Source organism: Drosophila eugracilis, unplaced genomic scaffold, assembly GCF_018153835.1.
Source record: "Drosophila eugracilis isolate 14026-0451.02 unplaced genomic scaffold, ASM1815383v1 contig_250, whole genome shotgun sequence".
Lineage (NCBI taxonomy): Eukaryota > Metazoa > Arthropoda > Insecta > Diptera > Drosophilidae > Drosophila > Drosophila eugracilis.
In genome coordinates, this window is record NW_024573097.1 from 10256 (window position 1) to 28861 (window position 18606).

Below are 18606 nucleotides of genomic sequence, written 5' to 3' on the forward strand. Positions count from 1 at the left end.
ATTACTATCGATACAAATTATACGCTAGAGATTACAACGCTATGATAGTTTCAATAATTTATAATAATAATAATATATAATATATGTTTAAATGGGAAGTATGGATTTAGTGATTAATAAAAATTATTTATAAATAAATGTATTTGTTTATTTATAATTATACAAATAATTAATTATAATTATTAAATTATTGAAAATGATTCAAAATTACTTTTAATTATTTTTATTAATTTTATAATAAAAAAAAAATTTTTTTCATTATTGTTTATTTTATGAAAATAACCTGAAATTTTATATTAATTTTTTTAAGGGAAAAACAATGTTTGTTGTTTTAAATAAATAATTTTTTTTAATTGGCTCGGAGAGCCAATTTTCACAGGACTCTCTTTTTTCCAACTTCAGACTACCAAGCGCGTTCGCCATGGACAGAAACAGGTGTTAATCACTTGGTGCGAGATCCGGACTATACGGTGGATGCAAAAGAACCTCCCATCCGAGCTCGCGGAGCTTCTGGCGCGTCACTAAAGATGTGTGTGGTCTGGCGTTGTTCTGGTGGAAGACAATTCGGCCTCTGTTGATCAAAGAAGGCCTCTTCTGCATGATTGCTGTCTTCAAGCGGTCCAATTGTTGACAGTACAGGTCCGAATTGAGCGTTTGGCCATAGGGGAGCAGCTCATAGTGGATTATTCCCTGCCAATCCCACCAAACACTTAGAAGAACCTTCCTGGCCGTCAATCGAGGCTTGGCCACCGTCTGGGCTGCTTCACCGCTTTTCGACCACGACCGTTTGCGCCTTACGTTATCGTAAGTGACCCACTTTTCATCGCCAGTCACCATACTCTTCAAAAACGGGTCGATTTGGTTGCGATTTAGAAGCGATTCGCATGCGTCGATACGGTCAAAGATGTTTTGTTGCGTTAATTCGTGTGGCACCCATACAACGAGCTTCTTAGTGACTCCAAGCTTCTTCAAATGGCTTATAACGGTTTGATGACTCATGCCCAGCTCTTGACCGGTGCTACGGCTACGGCTACTATGCCGGTCTCTTTCGACCAATTCAGCGATTTTATAGCAATTTTCACGACAGGCCTTCCGGAGCGTGGCGCATCTTCGAAAACGTTTATATTATCGTTGTGCGGTGGAAATGGAAACTGTATCGGGTCCATTAACTGCACAAATTTTATTGTCTGCTTGAGATGCATATGCCATATTTTCTCTTTATTGCGACGCTGTAACTCACGAACGACTTAAAAGAAAAGACAATCAATCAAAATTAGCTCGTGAAATGAGCTTTCCAAAAAGGTATAGTATGACCTGATGCGACCAATAAAACAAGAAATGCCGTAATAGTTTTTTGACAAACTAATTTAAAGAACTAAGTAAAATAAAAATTGAATTTGATTAATCATACAAATAACTCACACAAAATTGGCCAATTCAAATTAATTCTATTAGAAAGCATACAGAATTAATAGTAAATTGTTTTAATGTGGCGCGTATACTAATACACTACCAGAGAGAAAATTAAATCTAAAGCATTGGTCTAAAGTATCAAAATTTTTTTTAAAACTACGAGCAAATTTTATATCATATATACAGAAAAATTCAATTTAGATATATCAGTCCCAAGTATACTTAACACTGCTTTAACAGTTGAAACTGGTGAGGAACCATAGTTACAGAACCATTTTACATTGACCCCGTAGAGTCAGAAGAGTTTACGAAAACTAACCCAAAAATAGAAGAAGATTTAAACAATCTCACTATCCCAGCAGTTCTATTGTCAGATCTAGACAATACTGCAGACTCAGATACAAATTCAAGCATAAACTAAATAATAATATCACAATGGCTCAATCAAATATTGATTTTATTAATACTGCATCCAAGCTTATCCCAGTTTTCGATGGTAAAGCTGAATACTTAATAAGTTTTATAGATGCTTTGATAATCATAGAGACAATAAAAGGCGAGCACGAGCAATTAGCAGTTTCTATAATAAAAACAAAGCTAAAAGGCGTAGCCAGAAATTTAATCGGAAACGAATCAACAGTGACCGACGTCATTTCCAAATTAAGAACCAATGTCAAAGGCGAAACTGTAGAAGTATTGTCAGCAAAACTGGTGAACCCACAGCAACGCAATAAAATTGCCAACCAATATACATCCGAGATTGAGCAAATGACAAAAGCTATAAAGAGTGCATAAATAACAGATGGTCTCTAATTAGCTAGAAGTTATTCCACTCAGAATGCAGTCAGGCAAGCTGGCAACTTCAACACAATGAAAAATTTAAAAATAGTTGCACGGAAGCAACTAGACACCCAAATACAGTCCTATATTACAAGAATTAACCAAGCGTGGTAAAAGGGGTAACTTTCGTAGTCGTAATAATAATTACAACAAGTACAACAGTACCAATTATAATAATGGACGAGGCCAGTTTTGAGGAAGCTCAAGGGGCCATGGCGTTTCAAATCGAAACTACAACAACAGTACCGCAAATCAAAATAAAACCAATAGAGGTAATGTCCGAGCACCCCCAATGTATTCGAAAAACCAACAGAACCCTTCAGCTGTTTAGAGCCTTTCCGCACACAACAAAAACAATCAACCTCAACCTCAGCATATTTATAAATTAACAATGAAAGAACAGGTAAATCCTATACAATATAAATAGAATGCCATTAAAGAAAATGTAGATATATTTTAAAACGTAAATGAAAGAGTTTTTACCCAAAGATCGGAAATTGGTGAAAGTACAATTTCTTAATTTTTTAGAACTCACTACAGCTAAATATATAATTCCGCACAACTTCTATTTAGTCGATCAAAATTTTCCAATACCTAGGGATGGCATACTAGACATAGTTTTTATAAAACTATATAGCTATATTGCGATATTCAGATTCATCAACCACAGCACGCTTGCGGATCATGCCTCTTGAGAGCGTGGCATTGGTTGAGGTACGCAGTGATTGGCTGAAGGACTGTACCATGGCCGTGCTGTCGGCTGGGGTAATGATCAGGCGCGCCTCCTCGCCGACCTGCAGCTTGTCGTAGCACGAGTTAAAATTCGTGAGTCTCGGCATTTAGACCGTCAATACGAACACGAATCGAGCGCAACTCTTCAATGGACTTGTGCGGAGAGTTGGATGTGCGTGCAGCAGCCCCTTGCAGACGACGGACTTTATCCTCGTATAGCGACTCGATAATTCGCATCTGCTCCTCATACTTGGAAAGCAGCTCCTGTAGCGACTGTGTCAACTTGCCATCATAGTCGAGGCTGAGGCGTTCGTCGATTTCGCTGTTCTCTGTCTGGCGGATGCGGCGCGACTCATTGATCTCCTGTGAGTGGATCTGATCCTTGACTGACAGCTCTGAATGGTATTTTCCAAATCAAAGCGCGACAGTGTCTCCTGCTCTAGAGCATTCCGCGTGTCGTCGAATTGCTTGCGCAGATGATCCAACTCTTTGGTCATATCGTTCAGTTCATCTTTTTCCAATCGGTATGTCCGTCTGTCCGTATGAACGCTGAGAGATAGAAAGTTGGGATTAACCATGGAGATTCTTGAAAAGCCCATGGCCCTCAAATCGCGAAAAGCTAAAATAGCTGAATCTTAGGAAGTATTAGAGCTAGGAAGTTAAAATTCAGTATGTATCATCTTGCGCGTTCGCACAAATGAAAGAATGAAAGAAATGTTATTCTTTTGGTTCTTTTGCCTTTGATTGCGAACGAGTGTGGCTCAAAATTTTTTTTTCTGTGACTGAATTCATTAAACCTTTTTATACCCGTTAATCGTAGAGTAAAAGGGTATACTAGATTCGTTGAAAAGTATGTAACAGATAGAAGGAAGCGTTTCCGACCCTATAAAAGTAAAAATTGAGCCATGTCCGTCTGTCCGTCCATCCGTCCGTCCGTCCGTCCGTATAGCAGATACAAAGATGAGATTAAGCATGAAGATTCTTGAGGTCCCGGGACAGCGCACGTTTATTACAGCATCCTGTCACGCCCACTCTAACGCCCACAAATCGCGAAAAACTAAAATCGCTAAAATCTCGGGAACTATTAGAGCAAGAAAGTTGAAATTCAGTATCCACTTATACGCCCGACAAGCTCAAAAGACGGTTTTCGCATTTTCAAGAAAACCTGATATCTCGGTAACTATAAGTAATAGAAACTTCGGATTAAGCATGTGGATTTTTATGATGCCCCAAACGTGAATTGTTTTTTTCCATCTAGCCACGCCCATCCTAACGCCCACAAAACCCGAAAAACCAAAAAGTCACAAATCTCGAGAACTAAAGGAGCTAGAAAGTTAGTCTTAAGAATACGTATTTTAGGGATGCGACTGCAACTTTCCACGAGTTTTTATCCGGCCACGCCCACTCTAACGCCTACAAACCGCGAAACACTGTGGCGTCTATACTAATATTATGAATGCCTTCGTTTGACCTTGTGTAATTTATTTCTATTAATATCTATCGATTTACCAAAGATATTTCAAATCGGAACATTATTTCGCTACTTATGAAGAAATTTAGGTTATAAGGCCTCACATGGGCAGTGACGTCACTATCAGTTACTCGACATGCTTTCTCCGACAATAGGTGGCGCTTGGGTAATTTCAGCTAGCAAAATGAATATTTTAAAATTGTGTAAAACAGTAACGGGTATCTTATAGTCGCGGCACTCGACTATAGCGTTTCCTCTTGTTTTAAATTAACATGGCCGAAACATAGGAACATTCACATAGGGTAACATTGGGGTTTTTTCTTTTTATTTCAATGGGGTTAATAATTTTTTAAACTATGAACTCAACACCCACTAATTACATTTAATTAGTCATAAAAGAATAAATTGCTTCGGCAACGGTAGATTGCTGTCTGGGAAAAACTGACACTTTTTTTGAGGTTTCTTCTCTTTTTTTCGCCTATTTTTGAACCCTTTTCTATTCTTGCTTTAAGACACATTCATATTTGAATCTCCAAAAAAGAATTTCAAATCGCTTTACATTCCTAATTTTTTTTCACTCACTATATAATACTTTCCATTCGCTGACAAAAGATTAATAAAAACAAGAAGAAACGCTATAGTCGAGTGCCGCGACTATAAGATACACGTTACTGTTTTACAGCATTTTTAAATATTCATTTTGCTGATGGACAAATCGACTTCACTATTGATACTCTTACATCAACGAATCTAATATACGCTTTTACTCTGAGAGTAACGGGTCTAAAAAAGGAACTGTTTATTGGTGGGTTTTATTTGGCGATCGACAGACTCAGAAATGTCAAGGGCATAAAGGAAAGCCCAGAAAGGAAAGCCACAGAATGTTTTCGAGGCTGCCAGATTGTTACATCATGGAGTTACAGCGACTCGTCATCAAGGAAAATGAGGCGCGTGGGCTTTCAATGGAATTATGAATGACTACGTCAAGAAAGGATACCCACGACGACTAGAACAGCAGGAAGACATTTATGGTAAAAGTGAAAAGTTGTGGTACCAGCCGAACTTCAGGGTCGAGAACCCAAACAAGCCCCTGGGAAGGGATGGTCCAGTGTGTTAAGAAGGTGCTGACCCATACGATGAGGGAGCTGCCTATCAAGGAACATTTCAGGAGAACCTGTTGATCGAGGCGGAGAATATAGACAATTCTCGCCGACTAGCGCAACTGCCAGTTACAGTGGATCAGGAGGCTCCCAATCTGCCGGATATACCCGGCGCAAATAGAAAGCTGTCCGAGAGGACAAGGAAGCAGTGGCGTCTGACCAGTATGACGAATGACCGCTTCTAGAAGCGATGGGCACAGGGAGAAAAAGTGCGAACATATCGAGCCTCTGCGCCAAGCAATATTAGTATTAATCTGTGATCAGGCCATTCCAAGTCGAGAGTGGGAACGAGTTATCGTGGAGAAGGTGTTCACTAAAGTACGGCGGGGTTCACGATCGTCGGTCCGACCTGACGATAGACCAAGAATTGCACTAGATGTGGTGAATTCGACTACTTTACTGGGATGGGGATGTTTCGGAACAAAAAAGGTAGTCAGCTAAATATCGAAAGTCAGTCAGTTTGAATTTGCTCCTCTGGATTGCACTTTCGTTCAGTATTATATTTGTTATTTACGATATGTTTAGATATTGGGAAAACGGTTTGGCGATTCCAGGGAAGGAGGTAAGAGATACTGCGCTATAAAATTTAAGTTGTATTTTCCCCAACAGAATAAAACCCATTAGCAGGTCACAATACAAGCTACAAGGTGCCATTACTATTTTCGGCGACGCTCAAAGTGCTAGAGGCACCTCCATAAATTTAGATGGGCGTAACTGGTATTCGGGTAACCACAATTTTCAAATTTATATTAAAGATATAATACTACAATGAATATACTTACCGAGAATGACATTTTCCCAGCATACACAGCTTGCTCGGCAGTTTTGTGTTTTTCCCGTTGCTCGATTTTTAAAGACAGATATAAAGTCCGGATCGGGAAATAAACGGCTTGAGGATATAGACGTCCAATCTAAACAAATAACAAAGGAGAAAGCAAAAAAATATAGAAATAAACGGCTTGAGGATATAGACGTCTAACCTAAACAAATAACAAAGGAGAAAGCAAAAAAATATAGATATATAGCATTTCTATAAATAATGCTTTTTAACAACTAATTGCTGGAGGGCAGTTCAATTCAAAACCGTTACCGTTTACCGTTATTTTGTAGTGTTAGTATTTTGAATCAACCAGAACAAAATAGAATCTGGTGATGAGCCCGCCACTAGTCATCCGTTTTTGCCATTGGCTGCTTGGCCCAACATCTTCAACAGAGTCTTTGGGGGCAGCAGACACAACCTTGACAACGCACGCCTTGTAGTTCCAATAGATGTCTTTAGTACAGCAACACGGTTCAGTTTTTACAGAGAACTTGTAGGTGGTCGAAGAATCACCCTCGTTGATCAAACGCTGCAGCTGCCAGCATTCAATGGCCACATTATCATTGCTATTATTATACAGCTTCACAAACTTGCCCTCGGAATCGATCTCCACGATACCGGCTGGGGTAATGTTCAGCCGCGCCTACTGGCCGACCAGCAGCTTGTCGTAGGCATCGATTTCCAAATCCAGTGAGACCTTGATGTCCTGGTATTCCCATCAACTCTTCGCGCAGTCGAATAAGCTCCTTCTCGAGCTGAGCCACCTCTTGGCCGTGACGCTCGCGAGTGCTATGGAGTTCCGGCTCCGTTGTCGCCACGGGTACGATCCGTATTGACCGTATCATCCAAAAGACGACGCGTCTCCAGCAGCTCAACCTCGAAAATGTTTTTGCATACCCGATTAACCGATGCTCCATCCGCAGTGAATACAGTGTCTCCAAGGCCATTTACCGCTGTCAGCACTGTTTCCTGCAAGAGAGTCTACCCAATTCGCCTTTATGGGTCCAGCTTTTGAAAGATGATCTGGATGAGGAGGCACCCTTGAATTTCGTCTTCCGTCCCGGAACTTATGAGGGACGGAAAATGAACATCGGTCGGATAACTCCCGAAGAGTTGCAACGCATCCCGACTCGAGTACCCTTAGCTTTAGGATCTCGTTGATATAAGCCTGGATATTAACCGTCGATTTCTAAAACGGTGGCGCAAAAGATCAAGAGCAACATCATAGCTAGCGTCAGTAATCTACAAAAGTCTCACAGTCTCCAAGGCTCCTGCAGACATAAAATTAGCCACCTGAGCATCTATATCTTGGTCAAGTGAGGATGGCTGGCAATCGTCGTCTTGAACAGGGAGCAGAAATTAAAAAGGTCACCTGCCACACGGCATAGCCACCGCTGAATGTTGGCATCGAAAACGGGGGCAATGGGGGAGCAGGCGTTTATGGAGTGGGTGAAATACCAGCAACACTGGTACCATCCAAAAGCGTAAAGTGGGTAACAACTCTACTCTGTGTAATTTAATTATGGCAACGAAAGCAAACAGTTTCCGTGAACTGCTTACAATTATCAAAACAGGCTGCTTGGCCTAACATAGCTTAAAGTTATTATCAAAAAATTTAATTCGAATTTTCAACGCATCTGGAACTACCTTGATTTTGTAAAACTTATGCAATGAAAGTTTTTCTATCTGTTACATACTTTTCAACGAATCTAGTATACCCTTTTACTCTACGAGTAACGGGTATAACAAGAGGAAACGCTATAGTCGAGTGCTGCGACTATAAGATTTTGCTAGTGGAAATTACCCAAGCGCTACCTATTGTCGGAGAAAGCATGTCGAATAACTGATAGTGACGTCACTGCCCATGTGAGGCCTTATAACCTGTATTTCTTCATAAGTAGCGAAATAAAGTTCCGATTTGAAAAATCTTTGGTAAACCGATAGATATTAACAGAAATAAGTTATACAAGGTACAACGAAGGCATTCATAATATTATTATAGACGCCACAGTGTTCCGAGGTTTGTGGGAGGTAGAGTGAGCGTGGCCGGATAAAAACTCGTGCGAAGTTGCAGTGGCAACCCTAAAATACGTATTCTTAAGCCTAACTTTCTAGCTCCTTTAGTTCTCGAGATTTGTGACTTTTTGGTTTTTCGGGTTTTGTGGGCGTTAGGATGGGCGTGGCTAGATGGAAAAAAAACAATTCACGTTTGGGGCATCATAAAAATCCATATGCTTAGTCCGAAGTTTCTATTACTTATAGTTACCGAGATATCAGGTTTTCTTGAACATGCGAAAACCGTCTTTTGAGCTTGTCGGGCGTATAAGTGGGTGTGGACAGATAATAGTACCACTAAAAGATGCGCTGGCATCCAAAGTTTATACATATTGAATTTCAACTTTCAAGCTATAAAAGTTCCCGAGATTTCAGCGAATTTAGTTTTGTGCGATTCAAAACAAAATTTCAAATTTAACTGTTTAAAAAATCGGTCCACCCGTTTAGGATTCTATAGCGAATATACATGGTTGCATCAATTTATATACATATGAATAGATTGACAATTTTTAGCGATTTTAGTTTTTCGCGTGGGGGTTAGAGTGGGCGTGGCAGGATGGTGTAATAAACTTTCGCTGCGTAGGGACCTCAAGAAACTACCAAGAGCGTTCGCCATGGACAGAAACAAGTGGTAATCACTTGGTGCGAGATCCGGACTATATGGTGGATGCAAAAGAACCTCCCATCCGAGCTCCCGGAGCTTCTGGCGCGTCACTAAAGATGTGTGTGGCCTGGCGTTGTCCTGGTGGAAGACAATGCGGCCTCTGTTGATCAAAGATGGCCTCTTCTGCATGAGTGCTGTCTTCAAACGGTCCAGTTGTTGGCAGTACAGGTCCGAATTGAGCGTTTGGCCATAGGGGAGCAGCTCATAGTGGATTATTCCCTGCCAATCCCACCAAACACTTAGAAGAACCTTCCTGGCCGTCAATCGAGGCTTGGCCACCGTCTGGGCTGCTTCACCGCTTTTCGACCACGACCGTTTGCGCCTTACGTTATCGTAAGTGACCCACTTTTCATCGCCAGTCACCATACTCTTCAAAAACGGGTCGATTTGGTTGCGATTTAGAAGCGATTCGCATGCGTCGATACGGTCAAAGATGTTTTGTTGCGTCAATTCGTGTGGCACCCATACATCGAGCTTCTTAGTGACTCCAAGCTTCTTCAAATGGTTTATAACGGTTTGATGACTCATGCCCAGCTCTTGACCGATGCTACGGCTACTACTATGCCGGTCTCTTTCGACCAATTCTGCGATTTTATCGCAATTTTCGACGACAGGCCTTCCGGAGCGTGGCGCATCTTCGACCACCTCTACACCAGAACGAAAACGTAGATACCATCGTTGTGCGGTGGAAATGGAAACTGTATCGGGTCCATAAACTGCACAAATTTTATTGGCGGCTTGAAATGCATTTTTGCCTTTATCGTAGTACTACTGTAAAATATGCCGTATTTTCTCTTTATTTTGCTCAATGATAGCGACATATAACTCACGAACGACTTAAAAGAAAGGACAATCAATCAAACAAAAAGGTATAATATGACCTGATGAGACGAAAAAGCGAGCTGCGAAAATACCGCAAGACTTTTTTGACAACCGAATATTAAGAAAAAATTTTAATTACTTTTTTTTCTTAAAATTTGAATAAATGTAAGTTAGTCAAATTTTTAAAATTGTAACTTTGAATAATTTTTTAGAAAAAATTTAGTTTTTATTTATAATTTATATAATGCGTAGTTATTTTTATTTCAAATATATATATATATTATTTTTATTTATAATTAATATAATAATTAGCTATTTTTATTTCAAATAAATAATTAAGTTTATATATTTTTATTCTATATTATCTATGTATAAATTTTTTTTAAAAAAGTATTGACCAAATTGGTGCCAGCAGTCGCGGTTATACCAATAATACAAATAAATTTTTTTAGTATTAGTTAAATGATTTTATTTAAAAATAAAATTAAATATATTAAGTGAAATTTTATATTTAAAATATTTTATATAAAAATAATTGAAGCTAGAAAATTTTAATTAAAAACTAGGATTCGAAATCTTTCCCGCCAGCGGCTCCTTTCCCGATACGCTCGGTCTCGCGTCGCTTTCTTCGCGCTCTTCGGCCGCCCGTCCGTTCGTGATTTTTTCCTTTTGCTTCTACGCTGAGGTAGCTTCACATCACTGCACAAAAAAATGTTTATGTCGGTACTATGAGTTGCTACCAGAGACCGTCAAGGGTGTCATTTTTCGGCACCCGAATCACACTTATAAATTTCATGCGTTTGTCGCACTAACAAACAGCATGAAAAGAATAACACACTCGAACGCATAAATCGCTTTCCGTGATTTGTGATTTTGCTTTTCGTCACTCAATCAATTCTATTCACTTGATTCTATTGCACAAACACCCAAAACAGTGTTTTGCACTCTCGTGTTTTGGAATGAGGGTTTCAGGTCATTTGGGACTAGTATCGTGTCATCATCAAGCAATCTACTTGCAAACTGATTTCCGTTTATTACATATGCGTAAAGGAATACGGGTCAAAGTCAATCGCACTGCGAGTAGTAGGTAAATGGCTTGATAATGACACGGAAAATCCAGAAATTATTGTGACTTTCTGAAGGCGATATTCTTATGTAAAATTGTTGGGACTTCCTTCTTTCCTTTCGTGTAAAATTCAGTTGAACACACCCAAAATGAGTGTTTCGGGTGTCTTCAACTGTTACATGAGTATTCCGCTCACTCCTTTTTTTGTTTTAAAAGATTTAGGTGTCATGTGCAACAGAACCACGGCAACCACCCTTATTTTAGGGTGCTGATCGCACTCTAAGTGCGTAAATGCACAAATGATTCAGGTATACTAATTACTTGGCGTTCTCCGGTTGCTACTCGAGAGTTGGGACGTCACCTGTATGCCCACACCCCAGGACTAGGCCGAAATCCCACTAATATGGGGCTATTAATTCGTGGCTCCTTTGGCGTGCTATCTTCTGCTACTACTGGATGTTTGTGCGTCCGACCTAGCCCTTTTTTTTATTACTTTTCTCACAATCGCCAGGGGCATGCCAAACTGGGAATGGCGGTTAATGACGCCGCCAAAAAGGTGGCAACATATCTCTCCATCTACTTGGAGAAATTCTCTGAGGAAGCCTGACAGCTTGCCCTGTTAATCAGATCCGTTTAACCTTATCAGACCACTGGTCCTGCCCAGCGAGATCTAGATGGCGCCAACGACTCTTACCTAGCATAGATAGCGGTGGACCATCCGCAGCTGCACCAATCGCTACAAATACCACCCCCCCCCTCACTTAAGATACGTCTTTGGGGTCACAGTTCCAAGACAGATAAACCCTAGCAGAGGGCAGCTCGACTACTGCTTCATATCCTTAACATGATACCGGCCAACATACTTCCCAGCTCCTCTGGGTCGTAATAAGATTGGCCAATTCTCCTTTCATTTAGCTTCGTCATTACTTCGCAGGCGTTACTACGAATTATGTCTAGCGAATCCCCTCGGATTAACACTGCTGACCTATCTTCCAACAAAACCATATAGTAAGGTGAAGTACCAATACTCGAATGGAAAGCCAAAAGAAATGCACAACAAATGCTACTAAGCTACTCATCTCAATCTTTCTGATCCGGGCGAACATAGGAACGGATTGCCGCTATCACGGACCTGTTCACCCTTTCAGGCGAATTGGCCTGCGACGAATGAACTGCGGTGAGAGTATGGCCTTATTTCCCCCAGAAACTTTTAAAATATCTCCTCAGTTTCTGGCACCCCAAAAGATTAAAAAAAAAACCTGTTGCCTATATTTGATCACCACATCAAAGCTTTTAAAAACGCAAACTTCGTGTAGTGATCCAAGGCTATAAAAATCCCATATGCCCTCTTCTAGAACGGGGATATGGTCCGAGAAAGTCCACATAAAGCCTCTGAGAGAATCGCTGGGATTCCGAAAAACCACCCATTAGCGGCCGTTGTATACAATTTTTAGCTTTTGTAATTTTGCAGGTATAATTTGATATACGTCATATATATGATATACGTTGCAGGTATATATATCTCTTTACGTCGTTTACTCACCTTGGCCACAAATAATACCTCCACACTATATGAATGCCTCCATAGGAATCCATTGGATCATCGTGACCCATTTTCAGCCCCTCTCGCACCAACTCGGGGGGAATCCAAAGCTTCCAATTGAAGACATCGTGTAAAGGTTTGCCTGTCGCATGCTCTGTTCTGCGATATACCAGAGTATCAGACACTACAAGGTCCAGAAGTTTCTCAGCATTTGCTTTAACCTCTTTTAAAAGCGCCAAGTATTCCGCACTTTTAAATTCAGGTGAATCTAACCTCACTAATAAACCCTGTCTTGCAGCTATAGCCGCGAAATCTGTCTCATTTACTCTTGACATCCCATCTTAGATTACATTCACTTTCCGGCTACGATGCTCAATTTTAAAATCGCAACTTTGGAGCCTTCTCCGTAAGCTGGGAATCGTTTTGTACATATAATGGCCGCCAGACACTCTTGTTCACTTACTGTTCTGATGAACACTAATCAAATATAAGAATTTATGAGCTCAGTGCACGTCATGTTTCGAGTGTCACAATGTAAATCGATTAAGAACCATAAGTTATGATCTGCTATTGGAAACCAACAAGGGTGCAGTGTTAGCACTTGTAATCTGTGAGTGAAGGCCACTTAAGCCTTCCCAAAATATCACGCTGCACGAAGAGTGCTAACGCAGGGGTCAAAAGATAACCCTCCCACTCAGGCAAGCAGACGAGGTCTCTGCGTAGCCCATATATAAGATTAAAATAAAATTTTTACTGTAGTTTCCTGAGCAGAGACTTAAAAAAATAAAGAAAAGTTTCAATTTAGAACTCAATGAAAGAGGTTGTTTTTATTTTATTTTCAACACCCCGTTCACCTACAATGTGTCGTTTTTGGGCAGAATTAAATTTTTTTGAAACAAATGGTATCGGATTATTAATCCCCTTCTTCAGATTTTGGCACCAAAACTCCTCCCACATTTGACTTGAAAGTGGTCTGCTAAAATTGGGGCTGTGTAAAACTGGGACCGAATACAACCTTTTCTTTAGCTGCTCGAAAGCTCTCTCTCCTCTTCTGACATAACACATTTCTTTCTCGGCTTTAACAGATCAGTGAGAGCGGCTGCGACTGACGAAAACTTTTTAAAGAATTTTCTGTACCACCCAGCCATTCCAAGAAAACGGAGCAGAGCCTTGAGCGACTGCAGCAAAAGAAAATCTTTCATGGCCGATATTTTCTCTGGGTCCGTACTTATAACGCCCTCTCCAACAATATGTTCCAAGTACTTAACGTTTCGCATGCAGAACCAGCTTTTTCGACAAACCAGCTGTTTTGACATAGCTTGCTTCTAAACTTAGTACTCTCATGTGGGCCTCAAAACTCTCAGATACAATAAGCAGGTCGTCCAATTACATGAAAATATCGTTCCTTAAACTGACTGGAATTACCTTGTTCATTAATCTGGTCATTGTGTGAGAAGCGTGAGACCAAAAAGCATAACCTTATATTGATAAAGGGGCTTCCCCGGAATAGTGAAGGCCGTTTTATCTCGCGATCCCTTATTAAGCTGGATCTGGCAGTATGTATCTTTAAGGTCGAGACTGGATAAAAACATAGCTATGGAAAGCAGTCCCAAAACGCGGATATGCATCCTTTATGGTAACTCCATTAACTTTTTGGCTGTCTTAACAGAGACGAACTTTTCGTGTCTTCTGTACAAAAACACTGGCGATGACTAGGCACTTTCTGACATACAACGGCTGCCGAGGCTGTGTGTTCATCTTGGCGTTTTTTCGTGGTCGTGGTACCTATGCCCCTCTTGACGGCAATTCCAGCAAATTAAAGCCATGGTACTTATTTCCCGTCGAGTTCGACATCTGAAAATTCGGTCGCATCATCCGATTGAGCTTCCTATACTAGTTCTGCAACACTTTTGCGGAACGGAACCGTCTTTTGGTATCCATATTTTCGGTTTACGTCTAACCTTTCTCTACGCCGACAAATTTCAAGCAAGCTATCTACTGTGCTGCGTTACGGGATTGGATACACTAAATTATCCGTAAGCTGAATGATAGATTCCTGAAATTTATCAAAATCTTCATTAGCCTTCTGCTTTCTATCTCTGATCACATCTCTATTATCCATATCATGCGAGTGTCCCGAAATTGCTTCCGTAAAGCGCATCGGACCCCATCCCAGTTGACCATCCCAATTGACAGATTTATGAAAACCTCAGTAGAAATCTCGCGCCTTACCCTCAAATAAGATACTCGCATTGCTGCACAAAGCGTCATAGTTCGAATTCAGTGTCTGCTCTGTGAGCGCATTGTCTACATTCAAGCCCTCTTTGGTACCACCAATTGTTAGTTTACCAACTGTTAGCAATTTGGCAAACTTCATCTGGCCTGTTGGCCAGCTTGTTGACTTCGGTCCTCGGCGTTGCTAGGCCTGAACCGGGTAACATGTTTGTTGGGCTTCCTACCTAAAGGTTTAACGACTCTGATAATTGCCTCGCATTATTTCGTGAGAGACGTTGGGTAGTGGTGGCATAAGAGCCGCTATGCTGGATTGGATCTGCTGGGCCATCGTTTCCGGCAGCTGTGTGAGCAGCTCGTTTTACATAGTTTCTAAAGTTTGTAAAATAATATCCGCTGTAGCTTGCTGAGTTATTATTGACTGCTGAGCTTCTTCTAAGCTCGATAACCCGCTCGAAACCACTCGAAACAGCCATTGTGGAACTTATGACCACATTAAATTGCAGCGTTGGTGCCATTGCCCAGGTCTTTTGGCATAAAATGCTTTTTCATGGTCCGACCCCGTTCTTAAATCTAAACTAAATGCCGCCGAGCCCAACACTTTCAAGCACTCCTAGTTAAATACTGTTATTGTTCTACTGCATTCCGCACTTTCAAACTTAGAGATCAATGACCTCCTCAGCTTGATGCGATGTTCGCTTATCGCGCCTCCCTTTTAGAAGCAGTAGGCGAACAGCGAAAAAGCCAATAAACAATACAAAAATGTTGGTTTATCAGCAGTTCCTATTTTGTTTTGGTTCTTCCATTTTCGCATGCGCTTTACTGTTAATTTGTAGTGAATGCGCTTTTGGGAGCTCTTGTAGAACTGCTGTTCCTCGAAGCTTTTGTTGTTAAGCCGTACTTCCTGCATTCGACGTGATTTTGTTTCTGAGTTCATTTGGTTTTAATTTGAGCTCGGAATAAGATTTGAAAATTGAACTGCCGCGGCTTATTTGTTCTACAGCAATTAAAAACTCTTAGTTGCTCAACATCGCTCTTTGTCATTTTGTATAGATTATTTATTTTTATACCCGTTACGCGTAGAGTAAAAGGGTATATTAGATTCGTTGAATGTAACAGGTAGAAGGAACCGTTTCCGACCCTATAAAGTATATATATTCTTTATCAGAATCAATAGCAAAGTCGATTAAGTCAGCAGCTGGTTCTCCGATTTCCGATGTTTTCAGATTAGGCAAGGTTTGGTGATTTAATTGCATTTAAAACATGCTCAAGAGCGGCAACTTAAGGTTTATGGTCGACGCTGAAAAGTTTAACTCACATTCCATGTGATTGTACCCAATTTAATCTATTGGGTGTAACATTTGGGCGGAAAGTTTCACATTTATATGTGGGGTGATTTTCCCAATTACAGACGATGCATATTTCGAAGGCTTAGGATCTCTTGTATCGTTGTTTTATCTTCACCTTTTTTTTGTGTTTTAAAATTTTATTCTTTGCGGACATTTGTTATTCTGTGGAGCATTTATGTATTTTTTTATAAGGACTCCTATAAGTCACATGCGGTTTTTAAAAAAAAAACAATAAAAAATACGAGGTTTTCCGAGAAGTACTTAGCCTCGCGCCCGATTGCGAAGAGAAAGGTTTTTGGAAGGGAAATCGCGCAGCAAAATCAAAGAGAACTTGGATGCTGTGTACGGTGAATCTTCTCCTTCGATGGCGACCGTCAAAAATTGGTTTAACGAGTTTCAACGTGGTCGCACGTCGGTTTTTGATGAGCCACGCCCAGGTTCCCCGAAAACGGCTATGACAGGGGATAACGTGATAAAAATCTACGATCGGCAGATACGCGAGATAGCTGAGACAGTAACTATCTCAAAAGACCGCGTGGGTCATATCCTGCATGAAATTTTGGGCATGAAAAAGCTGTTGGCGTGATGGGTGCCACGTTTTCTCACTTCGGACAATATACGCAAGCAACAACTTCCGCCCTCGCCACGGTCAAATTGGGTTCAAACAGGTTCTCCATCCACCATCCACTTGAAAAAGTCTCGCTGGACAGAAAATTGTTTCGAATGAGGAGGTCGTCGCCGCAACATAGGCCTATTTTACAGACCTCGAGAAAACGTATTTTTCAGACGGGCTAAAGAAGTTGGAGCTGGGTCAAGTGTATCGGGCTAAAAGGAGATTATGTTGAGAAATAAATTCAATTTTCAGTTGTTTTAGAACTTTTAAAATTAAAAATACAAGCGGCACAGTTTTTGGAGGTCTGCGAGCTTTGAAATAACATCCTTTTAGAAAGTATAATCTAACCTTTTACTTTATAAGAAATTATAAAATATAAATATTATTTATATACATTAATAACTGAATGTAGGCGCCTTAATGCAGGTGGTGTTCTCTTCTGTGGTCCAACACCAAGTTTTCTTTACATATTTTTCTTATTCCATCTTACCCCAGTTTCTACATGTATCATATGCTGATCATGCTTACAGGACACACATAATGTTCGTTAGTATGATCTTTATGCAAAAATAAGGGAGAGTAAAACATTATGCTTACAACTGAGTGTGTATAGACTGGTGTGAATGCTTGTTACACATGCAAGTATGACCGCCTGCAACAGGAATAAACCAAAAAAAAGATAACTAATAATACACAAAATATAACAGTGCGCGGAATCTAACAAGGTTTTTTATCAGGATAGATTTAATTTCTCGAAGTTGTATAGGGGCACAGATGTTAGCTCCAGCGACTCGACTTCAACGTATTTTGGTATTCCTACATTCCAAAATGCATATATTCTGTATATGCCGCCCCATGCGATACTGAAGAGCAGTATTTCTTTGAGATGTAGTAGGTTGAGATTTAGTATGCAGGATCTTGAAGTCCCTACGCAACGCAAGAGTGACAATTTCACGAAAACTTAAATCGCCGAGGATTCAGGAACTATAAGAGTTAGAAAGTTGAATTTAAGCGTACATAAATAATCTTGAGATTCCAGCGTAACGGGTATCTTATAGGCGCAGTACTCGATAATAGCGTTTGTTCTTGTTTTATAATATATTTCTTATATTTATACATTAGTTCAATTTAATTAACGGAAACCTTCAATAATAATAATTTTTACTATTATATAATTTATATTAACACGTGAAGTAAAACACTATTATGTAGCATTTAATAAGTCAATTTAAAACACTAGACTTGTGGACTGCGTTTGATTTCATTGCATCGTAATTTAAAACATGAGCTTAAGTCAGGCAATTTCTTACTGGAAGACCTAAAAAGTTAAGTTTTTTTAAAAAAATTTTATCGTCATATATTTTTTTATGGAGAACGTAATTATTGGCATAACTCAAAAATTTTGCAGATTTGATATAAGGCATTACAAAATTGCCTTTAATTTGCGGTTGCCAAATCAATTTCAAAGCCCGAAACCAGTCCCTAAAAGCATAATTAATTAGTAATCGCTCCCAATATAAACCGATAAAAAAATGTAAATCCCTTAGAATGCTATATCCAAATTAAGACGCTTCGTCAGTGAAGCGGAAGATTCGAATAGTGAGCAGACAGCGCGCCAGTCTAAAACTTCTGTCGCTTCCTAAGAGACTGTGACTTTTAGCTGGGCCAGAGTAGAGAAGATTAATATAAAACAATCAATGAGAATGCGCGAGCACATGCCCTGCGATGGCTTCGCTAGAGATTCGTTTCTTCGCATCTTCCTCGGCTAAGAGAACGATTATGCTGATGTGACGCCGGCTGCGCAGCTTCTCTGAAGCGCAGCGGTT

General features: G+C 40.2%; 1 protein-coding gene across 1 annotated transcript; it reads right to left on the reverse strand.

Annotated features, from left to right (window-relative positions):
* Positions 1-3192: 3192 nt before the first annotated feature.
* LOC108116200 (lamin Dm0-like) lies at positions 3193-6521 on the reverse strand. The gene is made up of 2 exons (XM_017227953.1): positions 6399-6521; positions 3193-3534 (listed from the first exon to the last, which is right to left on the reverse strand). Exons 1-2 carry the CDS (start codon positions 6419-6421, stop codon positions 3264-3266), a joined length of 294 nt encoding a protein of 97 aa, XP_017083442.1. The 5' UTR covers positions 6422-6521; the 3' UTR covers positions 3193-3263.
* Between the last annotated feature and the right edge of the window lie 12085 nt (positions 6522-18606).